Source organism: Muntiacus reevesi, chromosome 5 (assembly GCF_963930625.1).
Source record: "Muntiacus reevesi chromosome 5, mMunRee1.1, whole genome shotgun sequence".
In the NCBI taxonomy this organism is placed as follows: Eukaryota; Metazoa; Chordata; class Mammalia; order Artiodactyla; family Cervidae; genus Muntiacus; species Muntiacus reevesi.
In genome coordinates this window covers 125,148,681-125,169,937 of record NC_089253.1, presented here as the reverse complement: position 1 = coordinate 125,169,937, position 21,257 = coordinate 125,148,681, and the positions used below count along the sequence as shown (strand labels likewise).

General features: G+C 55.6%; 1 protein-coding gene across 4 annotated transcripts in view; it reads left to right on the top strand.

The window, feature by feature from the left end:
- NAV1 (neuron navigator 1) overlaps positions 1 to 21,257 on the top strand; it is a 205,311-nt gene that overhangs the window by 137,718 nt on the left and 46,336 nt on the right. The window contains exon 1 of one of the 4 annotated variants that reach the window (XM_065936378.1): positions 9,182 to 9,319. The exons of the other annotated variants lie outside the window; for them this stretch is intronic. Within the exon in view, the coding sequence (XP_065792450.1) occupies positions 9,270 to 9,319 (50 nt within the window). The 5' untranslated portion in view covers positions 9,182 to 9,269. Of the gene's footprint in view, positions 1 to 9,181; positions 9,320 to 21,257 lie in introns of those variants that run through there. 4 annotated transcript variants of the gene reach the window in all.

Sequence of the window (21,257 nt, the reverse complement as noted above, 5' to 3'; positions counted from 1 at the left end):
TGCCCGCCTTGGCTGGCTCACATGAAGGAGGTCTGCCTTGCGCCTCGTGCCGTCTTCCTCGTGCGGTCTGTCCTGCCAGAGGCAGGGACGCAGCCCCGCTGGAGCGGCTGCCCCCCTCTCCTGACTGCTCCCCTGGCCCCATCAAGCCCGTCTCTTGGCCCCTTCTCACTGGCCACGCTTTCCATCTCTCAGCCTCCTCGTCTGGCTTCTGGCTGAGCCCTTGTGGGTCTGATGACCGGGGGCCATTCGGGAGTGACACCATCTCTGTGGGTGCAGCCACGCAGACAGACCCGAGTGTGGGACTTGTGGCAGCAGAGGCTTCCAGAACACGGGCTTTCTACCGAGTGTCGTTAGAAGAGGAGGGCCATCCGCCCCATCACTGCCCCTCTGAGCCATGAGCCCCCACGGCCACCCGGAGCCTGTGCTCAGCCTTACCCGTAGGTTCCCTTGTGAGCTCCCGCCCTTCCCAGCTCTGAGCAGTCAGCCCCGCGGTCTGAGCGACCACAGCTGTCCTGTCTCTTGTGTCTCCCCCGGTTCCTGTGGTTACTTTCCTGTTCTTGGGAGTCTGGCGATGTCGGTGGTAACTTCTGGAGGCCTCCCACCCCGGTTTCTTCTCAGATTGTCGCTACTGCCTGCATGACCCTGGATGATGACCTAGCCTCACCATCCGAAAGGAAAGGGGTGACATGGCCCTCCACAAGCTGCTTGTTCACACGGTCAGTGAGGCACTTGGGGGATACAGCAGGGAGAAGTCATCATTCTTAAACTCGTGCACAAAAGAGAGATGGCAAACAAGCCAAGAGGGGACTCTGGTAGGTCAGGCGGTCCTGTGCACCGTGGGGAAGATGAAGCAGGGTGAGCCGCAGAGTGAGGAACGCGGGCTGCTGGAGAGCATGTCAGGGAAAACTGTCCAGTAAATGCTGTCCAGAAGAGCATGTGCAAAGGCCCTGGGGCAAGAGTGAGCACTTGTTCAGGGACTGCAGGGCGGTCAGCGTGGCTGAAGCAAATTAAACAGGACAGACTATGGTCAGAAATGAGGTTGGGGGAGCCAGGGGCCAGTGTGCAGGTGGGGGGCAGCCACAGGCAGGCTTCCAGTGGAGGAGCCACCTGATCTGTCTTGTGTTGCAGAGGGTCTGTGAGGGGGCGGGGACGGAAGCTGCAGGGGTCACTTGGCTGGAGCAGGGGCAAAGGAAGAGGCAGAGGTGGTGAGCAGGGCTTGTGGTGAAGGGAGACAGGCATTTCCAGCACCTTCTCGGCCTGGGTGAGATTGGAGATACAGCTCAGTAACGGGGAACCTGGGGCAGCGGGAGCTTCGGTCGTCCTGAAACCAGTGCTCTGTCCTCAGGGATCTCATACTGGTACACACACTCACACACACTCACATACACATACACTCACACTGTCACATGCACGCATGCACACACACATGTGTGCACACTCACATACACTCACACATACGCTGTCACATGCACACACACTCACACACTCACGTGCATGCATGCACACACACACGTGTGCACACTCACATACACTCACACATACGCTGTCGCATGCACACACACTCACACACTGTCACGTGCACGCATGCACCCTCACACACGTGTGCACACTCACATACACTCACACATACGCTGTCACATGCACACACACTCACACACTGTCACGTGCACGCATGCACCCTCACACACGTGTGCACACTCACATACACTCACACATACACTGTCGCATGCACACACACTCACACACTCACGTGCACGCATGCACCCTCACGCACGTGTGCACACTCACACTCACACATACGCTGTCACATGCACACACACTCACACACTGTCACGTGCACGCATGCACACACACACATGTGTGCACACTCACATACACTCACACATACACTGTCGCATGCACACACACTCACACACTGTCACGTGCACGCATGCACCCTCACGCACGTGTGCACACTCACATACACTCACACATACGCTGTCGCATGCACACACACTCACACACTGTCACGTGCACGCATGCACCCTCACGCACGTGTGCACACTCACATACACTCACACATACGCTGTCGCATGCACACACACTCACACACTCACGTGCATGCATGCACCCTCACGCACGTGTGCACACTCACATTCGCAGAAACACATGCACTGTCTGGTGCACACATGCACACACACATACATTTACACACACTCACACACACTCGCATTGCATCTGCCTGGGCAGCTGAGGGTCTGCAGGCCCTCAGGGGGCAGCTCCTGCTGGCTCCATCCCCACCGCCCCATCCATCCTGCGCTCTTAGAGCCACAGAGATGCTGATGTTTGGGAGGACGTGAAACAGTCACCCACTGTGTGTGCTCTGGCAGGACGCCGCCTCTCCCAGCTGTGGGGTGGCGGGATGGCCGGCCTCCTCAGAGGTTGTATAAATATTTGGGGAGCAGCACACAGCTGGGAGCGGACCCTCGCCCCCAGCTGGCTCGTTTGTCGCCACGGGGACGTCTCGGCCTGGTCCAGGGCTGCCGACTCCAGGCCCATCACGGCTGCCCTTCGTCCCCCCTTCCCTCCGAACCCGGCGGCCTGGTCTGCGGGAGGGCCCTGAGCAGCTCGCTTGCCCTTCTCAAGCCCCCTGGCCCTCCCCACGAGGACAAGAGCGGGCAGAGAAGCTGCCCCTGGGGTGGGAGGGGGCAGAGAACATCCCCCCAGGGGGCCTGGAGGGGATGGGGGCCGGGACAGCCCGCTAGGTGCCGGGTGGAGAGCTCTCAGGGTTGTGCATCACCCCAGAGCCCAGGCCTCCCTGACCTGAGACAGAAAGTGCACCGAGGACCCCGGAGCCTGGCTCCCGAGGGCTCTGTGAGGAGGAGGCAGTTGGATCCTTTCCTCTGCGGCTGGGTTTTTTTCTGGAAAAGCGCCTCCCTGTCAGCAGGTGTCTCGCCGCCACCCTCCCCCCCCAACCCCGCTGGCCTGGGACCCGGAAAGCTGAGCTCTGTCGCACCTCTGGGCCCCCCTTGTGCTCAAGGCAGGTGTGCCGCCGTCCCCCGCAGTGGGCGAGGTCGGGTGCTAACAAGGAGACCATGACTCCTGTCTTCATGAAAGACCCCAGACAGCTATTGTGTCCAGTCACCCTAAGTGACCAAAGCCCCAGTGACCCACAGGCAGAAGAGCAGATGCTAATCTGCAGGCTCGTTGCCTGCGGAGCCAAGCCTGCAGGGAGCAGTCCTCCCAGGCCTCTGCCGCAGGAGGGGGCGTCACGGTGAGCAGGTGGCCCCTTGTGCAGCACACCTCCCTCCTTGAAGAGAGGACTCTCTTCTGTTGGGCTCTTGCAGGAACCAGGCCCAAGGAGGAGGCGGTCACAGGTCCCCCAGCCCAGCGGGCCCCAACCTCTTGGCACCGGGGACCAGTTCTGTGGCAAACAGGTTTGTCCACAGACAGGCGGAAGGTGGGGGTGGTTTCAGGATGAGTCGAGCATGTTCCGTGTACCGTGCACTTTATTTCTGTCCCTGTTACACCAGCTCCGCCTCAGGCCGTCAGGCATTAGATCCGAGGCTGCAGACCCCTGCTCTAGCCCACAGTCCTCCTGGGGAAGAGGGGCTCAGAGAGCTGCGACCCATCCCCAGGCTGAGCGGCCAGCTGGCTTGCTGTTTCTGGTCAGACCCCCACGGCCATGGGGGTGAAATGCAGTGGCTGTGGAGGACCAGGGGAGGTGGGTGGCTGAGGTGGGAGCGCTTGAGGGGAGTCATTGGGGGGTGGGCGGCAGAGGTGGAGGTGGGGCGAAGCCCACGGCTCTGGGCTTGAGGGGCGTCACTGGGTGGGGGGAGTGACCGCTGAGTTCCCTGCACAGAACCTTCCCGCCCTCCAGGTAACCCCAGGCTCTGCCAGGAAGCGTGGAGGAGGAAAGGCCTGGAGGAAAATGTCCCCTGCTGGTGGCATTCCACACTGCCTGGCCGAGGCTCAAGAGGAACCCTCTTGGTGCACTCCCCTAAGCTGTTCCCAGATGACCCAGGCCTGCCCAGCACAGAAGATCCATCCACCTCACCCTCCATTTAGGGTGGGGGTGAAGGTGGGGTGTCTGCTGGAGTCTGCCCCCGGGGACACTGGCCTCCAAGTGAGGTGGGCGATGCTGTGGCAGAGCCTGCCTTGTTGTGATCCCCCCAGAGCCACTCAGCCTGGCACCTGCTGGTCCTGTTCTAAATCTCACCATCCAGACCCCCCCCCTCCCCGGAGAATAAAGGGAGTGAACCCGCCCCCCGCATGCTGGGGGCCTGAGGGCTTGGTGCTGGGCTCCCTGCAGCCCCTGACTCCCCCTTGGACACAAAGCGTATCTGGAAAACGTGACCAGTGTCTGCACCCTCAGAAACAGCCCCCTTCCAGCAGGACTGTTCAAGGGACCCGGGACAGTCCCCTCGGCGAGCTCTCCACTGCTCAGGCAGTAGAGCTGCAGCCCCGGGTGAGAGGCCTGGGCACTCAGGTCCGATCCTCGGTCTCACAGCCCGCCCATACCTCCCTGAGGGCGGGAAGTGGGGAAGGGCTCCTCGGCCCTGTGTGCGCTCAATCACTCAGTCGTGTCCGACTCTGCGACTCCATGGACTGTAGCCCGCCATACTCCTCTGGCCATGGGATTCTCCAGGCAGGAATACTGAAGTGGGTTGCCACGCCCTCCTCCAGGGGATCTTCCCAACCTCGGACTCTAACCCTGTCTCCTGCATTGCCGGCAGTCTTTACCATCTGAGCCATCGGGGAAGCCCTAACACCGTAAAGCCGCAGCCAGGAGGCGAGGGGCCTCGGGAGCACTGGCCCGGATCTCTGCACGGCTGTCACCTGCGCGGCTCAGACCCAGAGGTACAGCTGCTCTGGTCCTCCGTCATCTTAACTCAGGCCCCTGGGGCTTTAAAAAAGCATCATTGCTGGTGCTGTCTCTGTTGATTTAAGAAACTGAGGATATAACCTGTCCGTTTCTAAGACTCGGGCTTCCCTGTTTGCTCAGGTCACTCTGGGGTTGGGACACACTTTACCTTCCACACTCAGCGCCTCTCAGAAGCAGGGGTTGGGGTGCAGCCTCTCCTCCCTCACCACCAGGATTAAGTTACCAGGAATTCCCTGCAGGAATTCTCACTCTGCATGAAAATCTTCACACCTTGTGATCCTTTTCTTCCTGATCTGTCAACTGAAAATGCGCCCCCCCCCCCACCATGAAGGCGCAGACACTTGCAAGGTGTGAGCTGTTCTTTCTCCCCACAGTCAGCCCCAATACGCTTGCCTCCCTGTCCCCCAACCCCATGCTGGAGGAAGCAAGACCCCCCCCCTTCGTGGTCACCCACCCTGCACTCTCCTGAGCGGCCTCTGGCACTTGCATTCAGGGTGCCCTTCACCCCCTCAGCATCCTCTGTGATGCTGCCAAAAATTTTGGCTTTCTCTGCCCACCAAAGCTGAATAAAAAAATACAGAGACAGAGTTTGGAGAAAATAGAAAGGTGGCTTTAATCCTCAGCTAAGACACAGCAGGCTCATGCTTCAAGAAAGGTGCCCCCCTCCATGAGGAATCCGGGAGATTATCTAGATGAGGGCTCGCAGTCAGGGGTGGGTGATTAGGAACAAAGGTGTAAGGATCTTGTATTCTTCCTCTTGCATTGTTTCATAAATACTTCTAGGCCAGCGTCAGGTAGCCCAGTAGTTGGGTCCATTGTCTTTGGTGAATTTTACTGTGGCCTCCTTTCTGTAAGGCAAAAAAAAAAAAAAAAAAAAAAAGGAAGAAGAGCTACAAGGGGTGGTCTGCAAAGAGAGTGCTATAAACACAGGATGTGATTAGGAGACTTTAATATAACAGGTGCAGAATGGAGGTCAGGCAGCGCTTGAGGGCGATAGGTATGCTGTCTAGGCAATAAGAAACCTAGACAGTGTCTTAAAAAGCAGAGACGTTACTTTGCCTACAAAGGTTCTTCTGTTAAAGTGCTGCAGTCAGTATGCCAGCACATTTGGAAAACTCAGCAGTGACCACAGGACTGGAAAAGGGTCAGTTTTCATTCCAATCCCAAAGAAAGGCAATGCCAAAGAATGTTCAAACTACCGCACAATTGCACTCATCTCACACACTAGCAAAGTAATGCTCAAAATTCTCCAAGCCAGGCTTCAACAGTACATAAACCATGAACTTCTAGATGTTCAAGATGGATTTAGAAAACACAGAGGAACCAGAGATCAAATTGCCAATATCTGGTGGATCATAGAAAAAGCAAGAGAATTCCAGAAGAACATCTACTTCTGCTTCATTGACTACACCAAAGCCTTTGTGTGGATCACAACAAATGGCAGAAAATTCTTCAAGAGATGGGAATACCAGACCACCTGACCTGCCTCCTGAGAAATCTGTATGCTGGTCAACAAGCAACAGTTAGAATCGGTTTATGGAACAACGGACTGGTTTCAAATTGGGAAAGGAGTATGTTAAGGCTGTATTGTATATTATCACCCTGCTTATTAAACTTATATGCAGAGTACATCATGAGAAACGCTGGGCTGGATAAATTAGCACAAGCTAGAATCAAGATTGCCAGGAGAAATATCAATAACCTCAGATAAGCAGATGACACCCATCCTTATGGCAGAAAGCAAAGAAGAACTAAAGAGCCTCTTTTTAAAAATTTTTTTTAATTTATTTATTTTAATTGGAGGCTAATTACTTTACAATATTGTAGTGGTTTTTGCCATATATTGACATGAATCAGCCATGGGTGTCAATGTCTTCCCCATCCTGAACCCCCCTCCCACTTCCCTCCCCATCCCATCCCTCAGGGTCGTCCCAGTGCACCGGCCCTGAGCACCCTGTCTAATGCATTGAACCTGGACTGGCGATCTATTTCACATATGATAATATACATGTTTCAATGCTATTCTAAAGAGCCTCTTGATGAAAGTGAAAGAGAAGAGTGAAAAAACTGGTTTGAAATTCAACATTCAAAAAACGAAGATCATGGCATCAGGTTCCATCACTTCATGGCAAATAGTTGGGAAACAATGGAAACTGAGAGACTTTATTTTTGGGGGCTCCAGAATCACTGCAGATAGTGACTACAGCCATGAGATTAAAAGATGCTTGCTCCTTGAAAGAAACTTTATTGACAAAGGTCCGTCTAGTCAAAGCTATGGTTTTTCCAGTAGTCATGTATGGATGTGAGAGTTGGACCATAAAGAAAGCTGAGTGCCAAAGAATTGATGCTTTTGAACTGTGGTATTGGAAAAGAGTCTTGAGAGTCCCTTGGACTGCAAGGAGATCCAACCAGTCCATCCTAAAGGAAATCAGTCCTGAATATTCATTGGAAGGACTGATGCTGAAACTCCAATACTTTGGCCACCTGATTAGAGGAACTGACTCATTAGAAAAGACCCTGAACCAGGGAAAGATTATAGACAGTAGGAGAAGGGGAGGACAGAGGATGAGATGGTTGGATGGTATCACCGACCTGATGGACATGAGTTTGAGCAAGCTCCAGGAGTCGGTGATGGACAGGGAGGCCTGGCATGCTGCAGTCCATCAGGTCACAAAGAGTCGGACATGACTGGGTGACCAAACTGAACTGATGGCTTTTCCAGTAGTCATATACTGATGTGACAGCTGGACAATAAAAAAGGCTGAGCACCGGAAGAATTGATATCTTAAAACTGTGGTGTTGAAGACTCTTTAGAGTGTCTTAGACTGCAAAGAGATTAACCCAGTCAATCTTAAAGGAAATCAACCCTGAATATTCACTGGAAGAACTGATACTGAAGCTGAAGCTCTAATCCTTTGGCCACCTGATGCAAAGAGCCAACTCATTGGAAAAGACTGATGCTGGGAAACATTGAGGACAGGAGGAGAAGGGGATGGTAGAAGATGGTTGGATGGCATCATCAACTCATGGACATGAGTTTGAGCAAACTCTGGGAGATGGTGAAGGACAGGGAATCCTAGTGTGGTGCAGTCCATGGGGTCACAAAGAGTTTGACACACCTGAACGACTGAACACAACAAAGGTACAAGATATAATTTACATATCAGCTTAGTCTCCATTACCAACTATAGGTCAAGAACAGTTAAAGTAAAAAATGAACTCAGAAAAGGGCTAGAGAAAAAAGAAAACTGTTTCCTCTTTTTCACTGTAATATCTGCAGACCTTGTTTCAGCTGCTGTACTCTTATTGGAACTGATTTAAAAACTTGGAAAGAGTCAGGGAGGGGATTTGGAGAAAGCCCTTTGGGGAGGGTCCAGGTTCCAGACCCAGTGCCCTCCTGTGCACCCCTCTGCCAGCAGAGTTCCAGGAAGAGCGGGGATTTACCCACTGCCATCCTCCTGGTGGGGACGGAGGACTTGTGACCAGCAGCCGGCGTTGGGGGGGGGCCTGGGGGTGTGACCCACAGCCGGCGTGGGGGGAGCCTGGGGGTGTGACCCACAGCCGGCGTGGGGGGGGGCCTGGGGGTGTGACCCGTAGCCGGCATGGGGGGCCCTGGGGGGTGTGACCCGCAGCCGGCATGGGGAGGGCCTGGGGGTGTGACCCGTAGCCGGCATGGGGGGCCCTGGGGGGTGTGACCCACAGCCGGCGTGGGGGGGGGCCTGGGGGTGTGACCCGTAGCCGGCATGGGGGGCCCTGGGGGGTGTGACCCGCAGCCGGCGAGGGGGGAGTAGGGGGTGTGACCCGTAGCCGGCATGGGGGTCCTGGGGGGTGTGACCCGCAGCCGGCGAGGGGGGAGTAGGGGGTGTGACCCGCAGCCGGCGTGGGGGGAGTAGGGGGTGTGACCCGTAGCCGGCGTGGGGGGAGTAGGGGGTGTGACCCGTAGCCGGCGTGGGGGGGTCCTGGGGGGTGTGACCCGTAGCCGGCGTGGGGTCCTGGGGGGTGTGACCCGTAGCCGGCGTGGGGTCCTGGGGGGTGTGACCCACAGCCGGCGTGGGGCCCTGGGGGGTGTGACCGCGACCGCCCCAGTGGCCGCCGCGTCCCCAGCCGCCAGGCAGCACTCGGACCCGGGGCCCCAGAACTGTCGCGCCGCCGCGGCTCTTTGTCTACCTGCTCCAGGCGTTAAAGGGCCCTCCCGCAGCCGGGGCTCGGGACCCGAGGCGGCGACGGGAAATGGGGCTCTGTCGCTTTAAGTGCCGCCGGAGCTGCGAGGCGGACGGGCGGGGGAAGAGGGCGCGGGCCGGGCCGGGTCCCCAGCCGTCCGCGTGGCCGCGCTCAGACCTCGGCTTCCCGCCGGGCGACGCGCTGTCCCCGCTGGGTGCCGGCCGCGGGCCGCCACGCCGGGAAGATGCTGCAGCTGCCGCCGCCCCGGGCGGGCAGGACCAAGTTCCCCCGCAGGTAAGCGCCCCGGCTCGCAACGCGGCCCCGCGGGCGTGGGCTGAGGTCCTCCAGGAGGGCGTCCTGGCCACCCTCGCGGCTCCGATCTGAAGGACGGCAGCGCCACCCGGGCCCCTGGCTCCGGAGCGTTTGGCCTGTTGCCCCCTGGGTGGAGGTGCGCGTGCGGAGGGCTCTCGGGAGGGGAGGGAGGCCGGGCGTGCGTCCCTGGGACCGGTCAGAGTGGGACCGTACGTAGCACGGCTGGACCGGACTTGCGGGGCTCCTGCAGTTCGCTGGGAACTGGGCAATGGGAGGAGGGAGGCTTCGATCCCGGCCCCGGAAGCTCTGGGGGTCCCTTGGGCTGAAGGGGAGGTGGTGGAGGTGCGGGCTGAGACCCGAGGTGGGGGCGGGGTTGCACACGTGACCCCGCAGCCGGCTGGACCCCTTCGGGTGAGGTGAGAGCCGGGCGACTGGGAGATGCGCTCCGGGGGACCGCTCAGCCCTGGAAGGTGAGGGCTGCAGCCCCGGGACCCCAGCCCACTTGGAAACCACGCTCCTGAGAGAGCTAAGGGGTCCTGCCGCCTTGAGGAAGCGTGCTGATGCTGCCTGCTTTTTCTGGGAGCTTCCCAGACCGCGGACACCTTCCCCTCCTCCGCCTTCGGAGCTGAAGGAAGTTGGAGATTAGAGTTGAATGGGAGGCCCACGCCCCTTGCTGGGACCACTCCGCCCCCAGCCCCGCCCTCGGCCCAGATTGTCCTCGGCGGCTGCCCCTCCTTCCCCTCCGGTCCCTGTCGGGACCTCCGGGCCGCTCTGCCCACACAGGCTCCGGGTGGAGCAGACGGGTGGCAAGGCCCACCATCTCCAGCGCCCAGAGCCCCTCAGAAGCCTGTCCTGCCCCCTCCACCTGGGGTCCCATGGGATCACTTTGCTAAGCTGATCGGTGGGGGCGGGGTGTTGCAATAGCAGCCAATTCAGGAACCGAGAAGACTCCAGAGAACAGAGGTCTATTCAGGGACCTGTGGGGATTTCAGATCCTTGGCTGAGTACTGAATATCTGACCCTGAAGAAGGCAGAGGGAGGGTCCCTTCCTAACCGCCCCAGCCTCTGTCACTGCCTTACAGCTTTTACCCACTTCAGGTCCACAGGGCTCTGTCTGAGGAAGTTATAATTGCCCTGGTTCAACCCTTAGGTTCCCCGCTGCCCTCTCCATGGTGGAGAAAGTGGAACTCTGTTAGTTGGCCCTGGCATCCTTTCCCTGAACGCGTCTCTCCTTCTACTGGCGGCCAGCCTCTGCTCGGTGACTGCACAGGTGACATGGCAGTCACCCCATGGTGCCTAGACTTGGAGTCCTCTCTGCTCCCTCTGCCCACCTCACCCCCACCCAGGAGACCCCAGGTTCTGTCCAGGGAGCTCGGTACTGGAGCCGCAACTGTCCGTGCTCACCTGGCTTCTTACCGGAACAGACTTCTGGGCAGGTGTGGCAGGTGGGGCGGGCCCTGTTTGCTGTGAGAGGCGGAGGAGCAGGTCTAGTTACACCTCTGCCCGCCTGCTGCCTGCTGGGCTAGGCCTGAGCTGGCCTGTGGTTTCCTTTTCACCCAGGCCTGAGACTTCCTGGGCAGGGGCGGGGGTTGTAGCTAGTAGGGAAGGAGAGACGGGATGTCATAAACTGGAGGTCAGTCCGAGAATTGCCGGAGTTCAGACATAAACTTTAACTGCCCTGGCTTTCATCCACCGAGGGAGGCTTGGCCCAGGCCTTGGCTCAGAAGGGGGCTGCTCAGAACCTGCCTTGTAATGGTGTTTGGTTGGGAACAACAGGCATTGAAGAGACACTTTTCCTGCAGGCTCAGGGAGCCCTGAAAGAGACAGCTGGGGCGGAGTGGCCCCCAGCACCCCATGGCCAGCCCTGGGCATTCCCCCCCCAGGTGCCCGGGGTGGCTGTGTCCTGGGGGAGGCCTCTCCATCAGCCCCATCCTCTCTCGTCTCAAGTGTTAGGGTCGCTCCTGGAGACGCCTCTCTTCTCCTGCTCCGGCAAACCTTGTCCTTCAGTATCTCCCAAGCTGGAAACCCTGAATGCAGGTGGTTGTCCCATTCAGCTCTCCTGAACTCCCTCCTGGGAGAGACCCTGAGCTGGAGCCTGGGGTCCCTCAGGAGTAGGCCGGCTCACGGAGACCCCAGGGCCACATCTGTGGGCCCAGCACGGGGACAGCCCCTGTGAGGGGACGTCAGAGCCAGCAGCTGCGTCCAGTTAGAGAGCTTCCAGGGCTGGGCACGCACGCCATGGGCAGGCCACGCGTGCCGGCAGCCCCTCGCCCTGCGGAGCCCTGCCCCATGATTGGAGGCAGGAGAGAGCGCAGGGCGAGACACGCCCGTGAGGGCGCTGAATGTGGCGGGCGCCTGTGCCCACAGCCGAGCCGGCCGCCTCTCTCGCGGTCACAGGACGCACCACGACAATGCCTGTGCCCAGGGCTCTGTCAACACCCGCTGGCGTAGTCCCCAGAGCAGGCCCCGAAAATGCCTGTTTCACGGATGGAGACGCCGGGCACAGGGAGGCCCAGTGAGTGTGCCCAGGAGCGCCCGAGGGCCTGTGCGCCGCCGCAGCCAGCCTTTGAGCCTGCTCCCGGGAGCTGTTCTCCTGGACCCTAACCCAGGCCCAGGGGACCTGCCACACCGACGCAGCAGGAGCCGAGGACAGTCGTGGCCTCACGAGGTCGAAGACTGGCCGACCGCTCACGGGTGTGAGGGAAGAGCCTGGACTCGGCGTGCGGCCCGACTCGGACCCTGGCTCCACCGCAGATCCCTCTGTGGCCTTAGCTGCTCGGCCACTTGCCTCAGTGTCCTTGAGCTCCCAGGGTGTGGGGATGATGGTGAGAGGGTGCGAAGGGCAGAGTGCTTTCTGGGAAGAGCTTCCCAAAAAAGTGTCTACGTGTCCGTGTGTAACCGATGCACTTCACTGTACCCCTGAAAGGAACGCAACATTGTACATCAGTTATACTACAATACAAACTAAAAAATTACAGGCACAAAAGAGCAGAGTGCTTTCAACACGGAGGCTTCACGGATGATGTCACATAGCCGAGGTCCCTCCTCGATTCTCCAGGCCGCCCATTCCCTCGGCATCCTTCCCTGCCATCCTGCTAGGGCCCGAATGAACGTGCCCATCAGTGTGACAGCTCTCCGCTTACAGTGTGTCTTAGATCTTTACGTAAATTCTTCATGGTCCATTTTCAGACTTCTGTTTAGCCCGAATTCTATGCTAATTATGGAAGTATATTATACATCCTGTTTTTTGACGGCAAATTACAAAGACCACCTGAAAAAGCTCGACCTTTAAAAATATCAGCATGTATTTGTTCAGCCTCTACCGTGTGATACTTTGGGCCCACAGCATGCTGGGTGCTGGAGGAATGCAGACCCCCACGGAGCTGGCGCCTCTCCATCTGTTCAGCTGTGTCGTGAGCACCTCCAGTGTGGGAACTGGGGACACAGTGATGGACAGTCCCTGCCCTCAGCAAGCTTGGAGTCTTGCAGAGCAAACAGACAAGCAGCAGTCAGCAGACAGGACTTCCCTGGTGCTCCATCGGTTAAGAATCAGCCTTGCAGTCCAGGACATGGGTTAGGTCCCTGGGTCGGGACGATCCCACATGCCGTGCGCCAGCTCCTGAGCCGGGGCTCTAGGGCCTGTGCTCTGAGACGAGAGACGCCGCCACAGTGAGAATCCCGTTTGCCACAACAGAGTAGCCCCCGACTCGCAGCAACTAGAGAAAGCCCTAGCGCAGCAACAGAGACCCAGCAGTCAAATAAGTTAGTTTTTAAAAATGTCAGCAGACACATATACACAGCATTGAGAATTTCAAGACACATGAGAGGCAGTCATGCAGGAGGAAGTGGACGTACCTGTGGTACCCGGAAGCAGACAGGGCGGGAGGACTTCATGGCGAAGGCGGCATCTTCCCTGGGCCTTGACGATAAAGTCAGAGTTTCCCAAAGGAACATGAGCTCCTCTGAGGAGAGAGGGAGGAGATTTTCCTTGGTGGTAGGCTCTGTGCCATCTACCGGCTTCTCTGCCCAGACCCACCCTCCCTGGGATGTCCACTGTCACACAGGCTCCTAGTGTGAGACAGACAGCTCTGTCCATCCTTGCATGTTCAGCTGCACCAAGAGCCCTGCCTGAAAACCCTCTGATCTAGTAGCACAACCTGCTGTTTCCTCTGGACCGAATCCAGTGTCACCTCAAACCACGTTCATGGCTGGAGGAACAGAGCCCCTCACCCTCGCCCTCAAAGCAGTCAGGTGATGCTGCCCCGTGGAGTATACAGAAACTACAGGAAAACACTGAGACGAAGGAACGTCGCAGCACCTCCCCAGACCCGCCGCGAGCACGTGTGTGCGTGCTCAGCAGCCCAGCTGTCCTGTCAGTGCAGTCGGGGATGCTCGCTGCGGCCGTGCACGCACGGAGGCTGCAGCAAGTGCCAGTTGCCTCCTGGGAGGACTTTCCTCCTAGATGTGTTGCTGCTGGGGCCGTTTGAGTAGCAGGGGGCTCATTCAAAAGAGGAGATGGGAGGGAAGCCCTGTATCTGACTTCCCTGCCCTGCACCGAGCTGGGGGCCGCACTTTTTCCGTGTTTACTCTGCATGACGACCTCGAAAGGCTGCTGATGACATGACCACTGGGGAGCTGGGGGTGAGTTTGGGGTGAGGGTGGTGGACAGACGTGCCTATCCCAGGTTGTAGGTTGGTGAAGCAGAAGTTCGGACACAGTTCTGGCTGGTCCCTCTGCCCATTGCACCCTGGGCGGGATGTCTGGTTAAGGAGCTTGGTGCTTTCTGAAAGCTTAAGGACACCGGGGCTTCCTCGGGGAATGGTCGCTCTCTGCAAGCGAGGGCTGGTGGTGTGTCAGTTCAGCCTCCAGGGAAGCTGCTCTCCAACCTGTTTCTACTTTTCCCCCAACAGTCATTGACTGCATGACGCTGGCTGTGTCCAACCACAGGTTCCTGCGGACAGGGACTCTTACTCAAAAGTGATGTGTGTGTGGAATTAATAATGTTCTTTGGACGATGACAACAAATAGCCAGCAGGGTCCCATCAAGACAGTTTATATAACAGGTCAGATGTGGATAGATCATATTTTTTGAATTTTACTGTATTGAAATATAGTTGATTGGCAGTGTTGTGTTAATTTCTGTTGCATGGCGAAGTTACTCAGTTATACATATATGCACTATTTTCCACGCTCTTTTCCATTGTGGTTTATCACAGGTTATTGACTGTAGTTCCAGAGGGTGGCTAGGGAGGGATGGACTGCAAATTTGAGGTTAGCAAGTATACCAGTGGCCGGTGCTCTGTCACGCTAGCTCTTTAGGGTCAAATGGCTACGTGGAATAAAGCAAGTCAGTTCTCCACCAGCGCCTGTTGAAACTGCCTCCTGTATGCCAGGCATCGTTGTGATCACTGCAGACAGAACAACAGACAGCTTACTTCAGTGCCTGTGGCGGTACGATTAACTTGTAATAGAGTGGGATGCCGGCTTCTGACACTGGGATGCCAGTATCTGCAGTGAGAAGCAAGCGGTCAGAAAGAGAAGAGACTCACAGCCATTGGGAAGCAGCTGTCAGGAGGGCAATGGGCGTGGTGGGCTCGTGGCACGCCGTCACCCTCTGGACATTTGGCCCTTTCTTCCTAGTGACTGTCTGGTGTGCATTCCGTGCCCATAGTTCATACTGTTTCTCCCATTTGAGCTCCTCTCTTTCAGTTCCACTTTTTCACAAACATCCTTGCAATTTCCAGGCTCTGGGTTCCCAGCTCGATGTCCATGCCTGCTGCTCCTGAGAGTTGGTCCCTGGAGCATTGTTCTCCCAGAACTCAGCTCCCATGGCAGACCTGGGAGAGGGGCTCCCTCGAACATGGGCTTCATGCTTAGCAACTCTGTCTTTCGGGCCAGCCTCAAGCTGCTGTTGGGGAGGGCTGTGAATAACCTCTTCCTACAAAGATGGCTCCCCTGAACGAGGAAAGCCCATTGAGGCCACTCTTCTTAGTGCTCGAATGTATTGTAGAATTTTCTTCAAAGTACAATGAGCTGTATGTTAATTGATGAATTTCCCTCCATTTTCCTTGGTCCACTGTTAGCAGGCCAGCTCCTATAAACGGACTGAGAGAGAGGGGATGTGTAATAAGACCAGTCTCCTCCTGTGCCTTGTGGAAATCCCCTTCGTCCTCCACGAGGCACCTCATGTTTGCATTATCTTCCAAGTGCTTGTGTCTGGCAGTCTCTGCATGAAAAGCCTGGGCACAGCGGTGGCCCCAGAGGCTGTGCAGGCGAGGGGTTGTGTGGGAGGGGAGGGGAGCTCGGCTCCCTCAGCGAGACCCTCAGGGCATTGACCAAGTTCTTCCACCCAGGCCTTGGGGACAGCATGCAGGGGCTGCTGGCCAGACATGCGGTGACTCTGGATCTGTCCCGCATCAGAGCAGAAGGGGAAGGAAGACAGGATGTTTTCGTTCTGTCTGTCGCCTGAAGGCTCCTTCTCCAGAAATACAAGCCAGTTTGATTTTAACTTCTCTTTTAATTTCAGTCTTCCTTCTTCAACTTCTTTAAAGATTATGCAGAGAGCCCCAGATTGGTCAGAAAGCCTCAAAGCAGAGATTCCAACTCCAAGTTGCCCAAGAAAAGCATGTTAATACCCAAAGTCATTTCATAGCCAGTCATTTCCTGTGTTCTCAAGACTGTTATTTTTTCCTAAGATATGTGCCTTTAGAGAACGAAAACTTCTCTCCCTCTTGACCTGAGGGAGATGAAGTGGCAGGAGGCGTGATGGAGGAACGGGTAAGTGTACATTCTGTACCCAGACAGTGTTGAAGAACAGTTTCGATGCTAAAGTGAAGAGATGAAGTACCCAAAAATCCAGTGTTGGCTTTGCCACTGACTTGTTCTGGAACCCAGGGTGAAACTCCCCCTCCTAGTTTCCCTTTGAAGGAGGAGTAGGGCCACTGCAGTGGAGAGGCGCACGGGCGGTGGTTCAGAGGGAATGGAATGTCTGAGTGGAGAGTGATGGCTTGAGAATTTGTTCCAGAATGATGGCAGTCAGCCTCAGAGAATCATCCTCAAGGGTGTTGAACGCTATAACCAGTTCCCAAAGTGGCTGGGTATGTACATTTGCAAAATACTGCGGCTACTTCAAACCTGATTCTGTAAGAACTGTGTGGAACACCTGCCTTTCAGAACTGTGTGCCTGCTCCCTCTGGCACTTGCAGGTGAGGGTTTGAGAAGTTTAAATCTTTTCAGTTCCCTGTTATTTTTTCCTCCATTCATCCTTCGTCCTTAAGTGGGTAGCCTGTCATGCCTGGGGCAGGGAATGAATGTCTCTACCTTGCCTGAACACCTGCCTGTGGTTTGTTTCTCTGAACTAAGATCTTTGTTTCATCTCCTTACTGATTAAGAATTAAGATCCTTTTCTTTTCATTCTTTTTGTTCAGGGCTTTGTCATAGGTGAGAGATGGGCTTACTTTCACATGCATGGAAAACTCTCCCTAAAAACTTGAGTCTTTCACAGGCATTAGCTGGGTTTTCCTCTGAGACTGACCTTTGACCTACCCACACAATGTGGTATTCAGCTGTCCTGCTCTCTGAAGTGAAAATCTTCAGAACCCTCAACAAAGATGCTTCACTGAGAGTAAGCAGTCCGTGAACTAAATGGCTGTTGATAAGAAGGCACTTAATTTGGAGATAAAGGCGAGACATCTAGAAAAACCATAGTGCCCACCACAGCCAGATAGATCACTGACCCGTCGTGGTGGGGGCAACAACTCGGCCTTCCTTAAGACCTCGATTAAAGAGACAAAGTGAGGTTTCTAGTCAGTGGGGTTTCCGGATGCTCAGATTTCTTTGGACAAACCTGCCCAGTCCTCACTGGGAGGATTAAGAGTGGAGAATCTTAGTGAGGGGATGAGAAGCAGTCAGAACGCACGAATCTGGAGGGCCTCTCAGGAGCACCTCTTTTAAATCCTGAACAAGTGCTGATTTTCAAGGACGTAAGCATTATAGGCTGGTTGGCAAGCAAACAAGGGGTTCCAGGCATCACCTTAGACAAAGTGCGAGAAAGGTAACAGATTATAGCATCGCCTTTTTTCCCTTCTTGCTCTCTAGAAATGTAAGGAAACACTGAGGAACAGGCCTTGGGTGCTTATTTGTGAGGTTGGTTGAGGAGAAGGAGACAGAGTGGCGAGGGAGGGAAAAGTTAGGGTTTGGTTTACACAAGAAAATCATTTCCAAGGACTGTCTTTGGAGTCCTTGCCTGCCAGTTGTGTGCAGACGCCCAGGTTTCCCTGGTGTGAGGAAACATCCCTCGTGTCTACCTCACAGTGGTAACTTGCAGATTTTTCCCCCATGAAGCTTTTATTTTTGGAAACCACTGTAAATTACATGTTGGGACCTATTATTAACAGCTCATTTTATGCTGTTATTGGAAATCTTTACATTAGGAAAGAATGCACGGGTTGTTGGGGGTCAGGTGAGGGGGGAGGCTCAAGTTAAAAGGTACCTTGCCTAGCATCCCAGACCTGGGGTCTGAGAACAGATTAGAGACCCATATGCCCTCAGACAAAGAAAGCTCTCTGGTCGCCTGCCCAGGACTGCCTTCCCAGATGAACGGCACTCACGGATTTAAGAGGTGGCTGTTTCGAGGGAGAAGACTGTCTCTTTGGGAGCCACAGTGCTGTAAGTACTGCAGTCCAGCCTCGAGGACACGTTGATGAGGGACTATACGGCATATTTCATAAATAGAGAAAGCAGAAGCAATTTCACCATGTACATTTCAAGCCATAACTGGGTGATTGGAAAAGGCCCGTGTTTAATTGAATCCCAGCACATGGCGTCTGACAGGAAGACCTGGTGGCCTTCAGCTTGACCACTGCCTGGGATTGGAGAGAAGAGCCCTCCACGAGTCCTCTCTCAGGGCGGCCTCAACTCAAATGCTGAGCGCTCTTGGCCAGAAAGGGGCTTCCACTTTGGGTGTGCTTGGAAGACATCTGAACTGCACTGCTTGTACTTCCTTGCCGATTCTGCTCCTGACTCATTTTTGATCTGTCCTGGGCAGACTCCACATAGGATGGCTCTTTGGAAACAGGGCTACGTAAATGTTGGCCTCTGGTGGGTGAATGTAGGGGATTGTTGTGAAACCAAAGACCCTCCCAGAGACAAAAGCCAGGAAAGTGCGCACCACAGGGACACACCGGAAGGGAGACAGGCCTCCCCGCAAGCAGACCAGTTAGCAGCCGCCGTGCCATTGACAGGCAGGACAGGTTGCTGCAGATGTGGCATTAGTGGCCGGCTGGTTGACCTGCTCTTGGTGGGGAGTACGTGACTTGGTCCTGGGGCCAGGCTGACACAGGAAAACCCTGCGGACGCCCGGTTAGGGCTCTGCCACTCCAGGGCCACACTAAAGGCAGGTGTCCCCACGGCGTCCACCGTAGGCCTTGCCCAGCATCCCGGCCGTCACTACCAGGGGTATTTTAGTTTCACCTGTCGCCACAAAGAGTCCTTTGCCCAGTGCCATTCTGGAGACTGGACTTCACACTCGGGCCACGTGGGCTCTCGATGAATCCCATGTGGAAGGAGGTGGACAGGGCCCCGGAAAGCCCACCCACCCAGGCCGAGGCACCTGAATCATCGAGGGCTGCCTGCACCGTCCCAGCCCCGTGCCACAGACTTGCAGGGGCACGCTGTCCACTGGCCTGTGCCAAGGGAGATGGTGTGCGCTCGTGGAAGGGCCTGTGGGGATGGCTGCCCTGCTGTGTGCTCAAGCCCTTGTCCAGTTACTGAGAAGCAGACCACTCTCGGGAGTTTTCTGTTTGAGTCTTCAGGCTTTTTGAGGTCCAGGACCAACCCCATTTCTTCATGATTCTCCATTCCAGACCTCAATAACTCGGCAGAGCAGATACAAATTGCCTTTGACCTGGAGACCATCTTTTGATGCAAAAGTCCCCTGGAGGCTTGTAAGTGATCATTGCCCTCCAGCAGAACATCATTTGGAAAGCTGCCAAACCACACCCTGCAGAGTGACACGCCAGAGAGCTCCCTGTGATCTGAGCAAATGCCCAATTTAGCTTCGCTAGTTCTACCACGCCTAACTGGAGCTGTCTCCCTCCTGATGGGAATATTTCTGTTCTGCTCAGTGGTTAATGACAGGTCCTTAGTCAGACAGATCGTGACACTAAGGGAGGCTGTGGGGCCATGGGCAGGCTTGTGACCGTGAGAGTGAGAGTGTTCGTCGATCAGTCGTGTCTGACTCTGTGTGATTCCATGCGCTGCAGCCCGCCAGGCTCCTCTGTTCATGGAATTCTCCAGGCCAGACACTGGAGTGGGTAGGCATTCCCTTCTCCAGGTCTTAAATCTTAAGTTTCCCCTCTCTTACAGGTAAAATGGAAATAATATCCTAGTCCAGGCTGATACGAATATTAAGTGAGGTTGTGCATGTATGTTAGTGTCCAGGACAGTGGTTAGACACGTATTTAAATATTGGACATACGGTAACTATTGTTTTCACAATCTGGTGATGTTCACAAGAAAACTAAGGTTAGAATATATGCATGGATGAGCACAAATCCATCCCAACTAGAAAACACTGTATAAGGCATGCCCTTCTGATGAAAGCAGGTGCCGTGGATCTGGAGGAAAGCAGCATGCTGCTGCTGCTGCTAAGTCACTTCAGTTGTGTCCGACTCTGTGCGACCCCATGGACGGTAGCCCACCAGGCTCCCCCATCCCTGGGATTCTCCAGGCAAGAACACTGGAGTGGGTTGCCAGTTCCTTCTTCAATGCATGAAAGTGAAAGTGAAAGTGAAGTCTCTCAGCCATATCCGATTTCTAGTGATTCCATGGACTGCAGCATACAAGGCTCCTCCGTCCATGGGATTTTCCAGGCAAGAGTACTGGAGTGGGTTGCCATTGCCTTCTCCGAAGCAGCATGCTAAAGACAGCTTTTACCTGTGAGCATTTTGGAGTCGCTATTTGGATATCCACAGTGCACTGGGTGGTGGGAAAGTGGTGAACCTGCTTAGCTGTGAGGAAGGTTATAGACAGATGAATGAGTGAGCTTGCTAGCTTCTCTGACTCTGCAGACGGAAGGGGCCCGTCATGCTGGGCTCCAGCGTTTCTGGTGCTGGGTGGCATGCTGGTCAGCAGCATCACTTAAGGATGTCTTCCAGAAAGCCTCACATCTGCAGTACAGCTGCAGGCCTCGCTCTGGTCAGGTGTGGGCATTGCTGCATGTGTGTCCCGCCGTGAAGAGTCCTGCTGGTCCTGTCACCAGGTGGGCATAGGTCGTGACTCCTATTGGGTCAGGCCCCGGCTGCCTGCTGAGTGAGCGAACAGCAGCCTTGCACAAGGCAGCCTGACTCTCACACGGACTGCTTGGCTACGACTAAAATCTTTGTCATTAAAACCACACAGATAAACAAACGTTCCGTTATGAAACATGCCCTTAAATTCTCCTACCTTCTCAAGACCATTTCTTTTGAGATAATGACATCAGGGTGGCAACAGAGGCATCCAGTGAGCGCCCCCAGGAGCAAATTGAGAAGCCTCACTGGCAGTGCACTGATGCTCCTTGGAGGCCTCAGCTGCTGATTCTGTGTGGAGAGAATGCTGTTGGCACCCTGGACTCCTACAGCTCTGGCCTCTGCCAGCATGTGCGACAGACATTTTTCTTTCGGAATTTGAGTGAGGATATGACATGAAGATGAGTTGCAGGCGTTACGGGTGTGAAGAAATCCAGCCAGAGCCACTTAAAGCTGCAAGTGACCTAAATGGGTGCTATCCAAGTGTTCCTGGAACCTGGGAAGCAGCTTCACCTTTACCACCCAGCCCAGGTGTTTCTTCCTTACATTCAGTGAAGGGACAGCAGTTTCTGTGACCGTGCACCTGACCTGCTCGAGAGTAACCTGCCTCGTCCACGGCCGGCTGTTGGCGG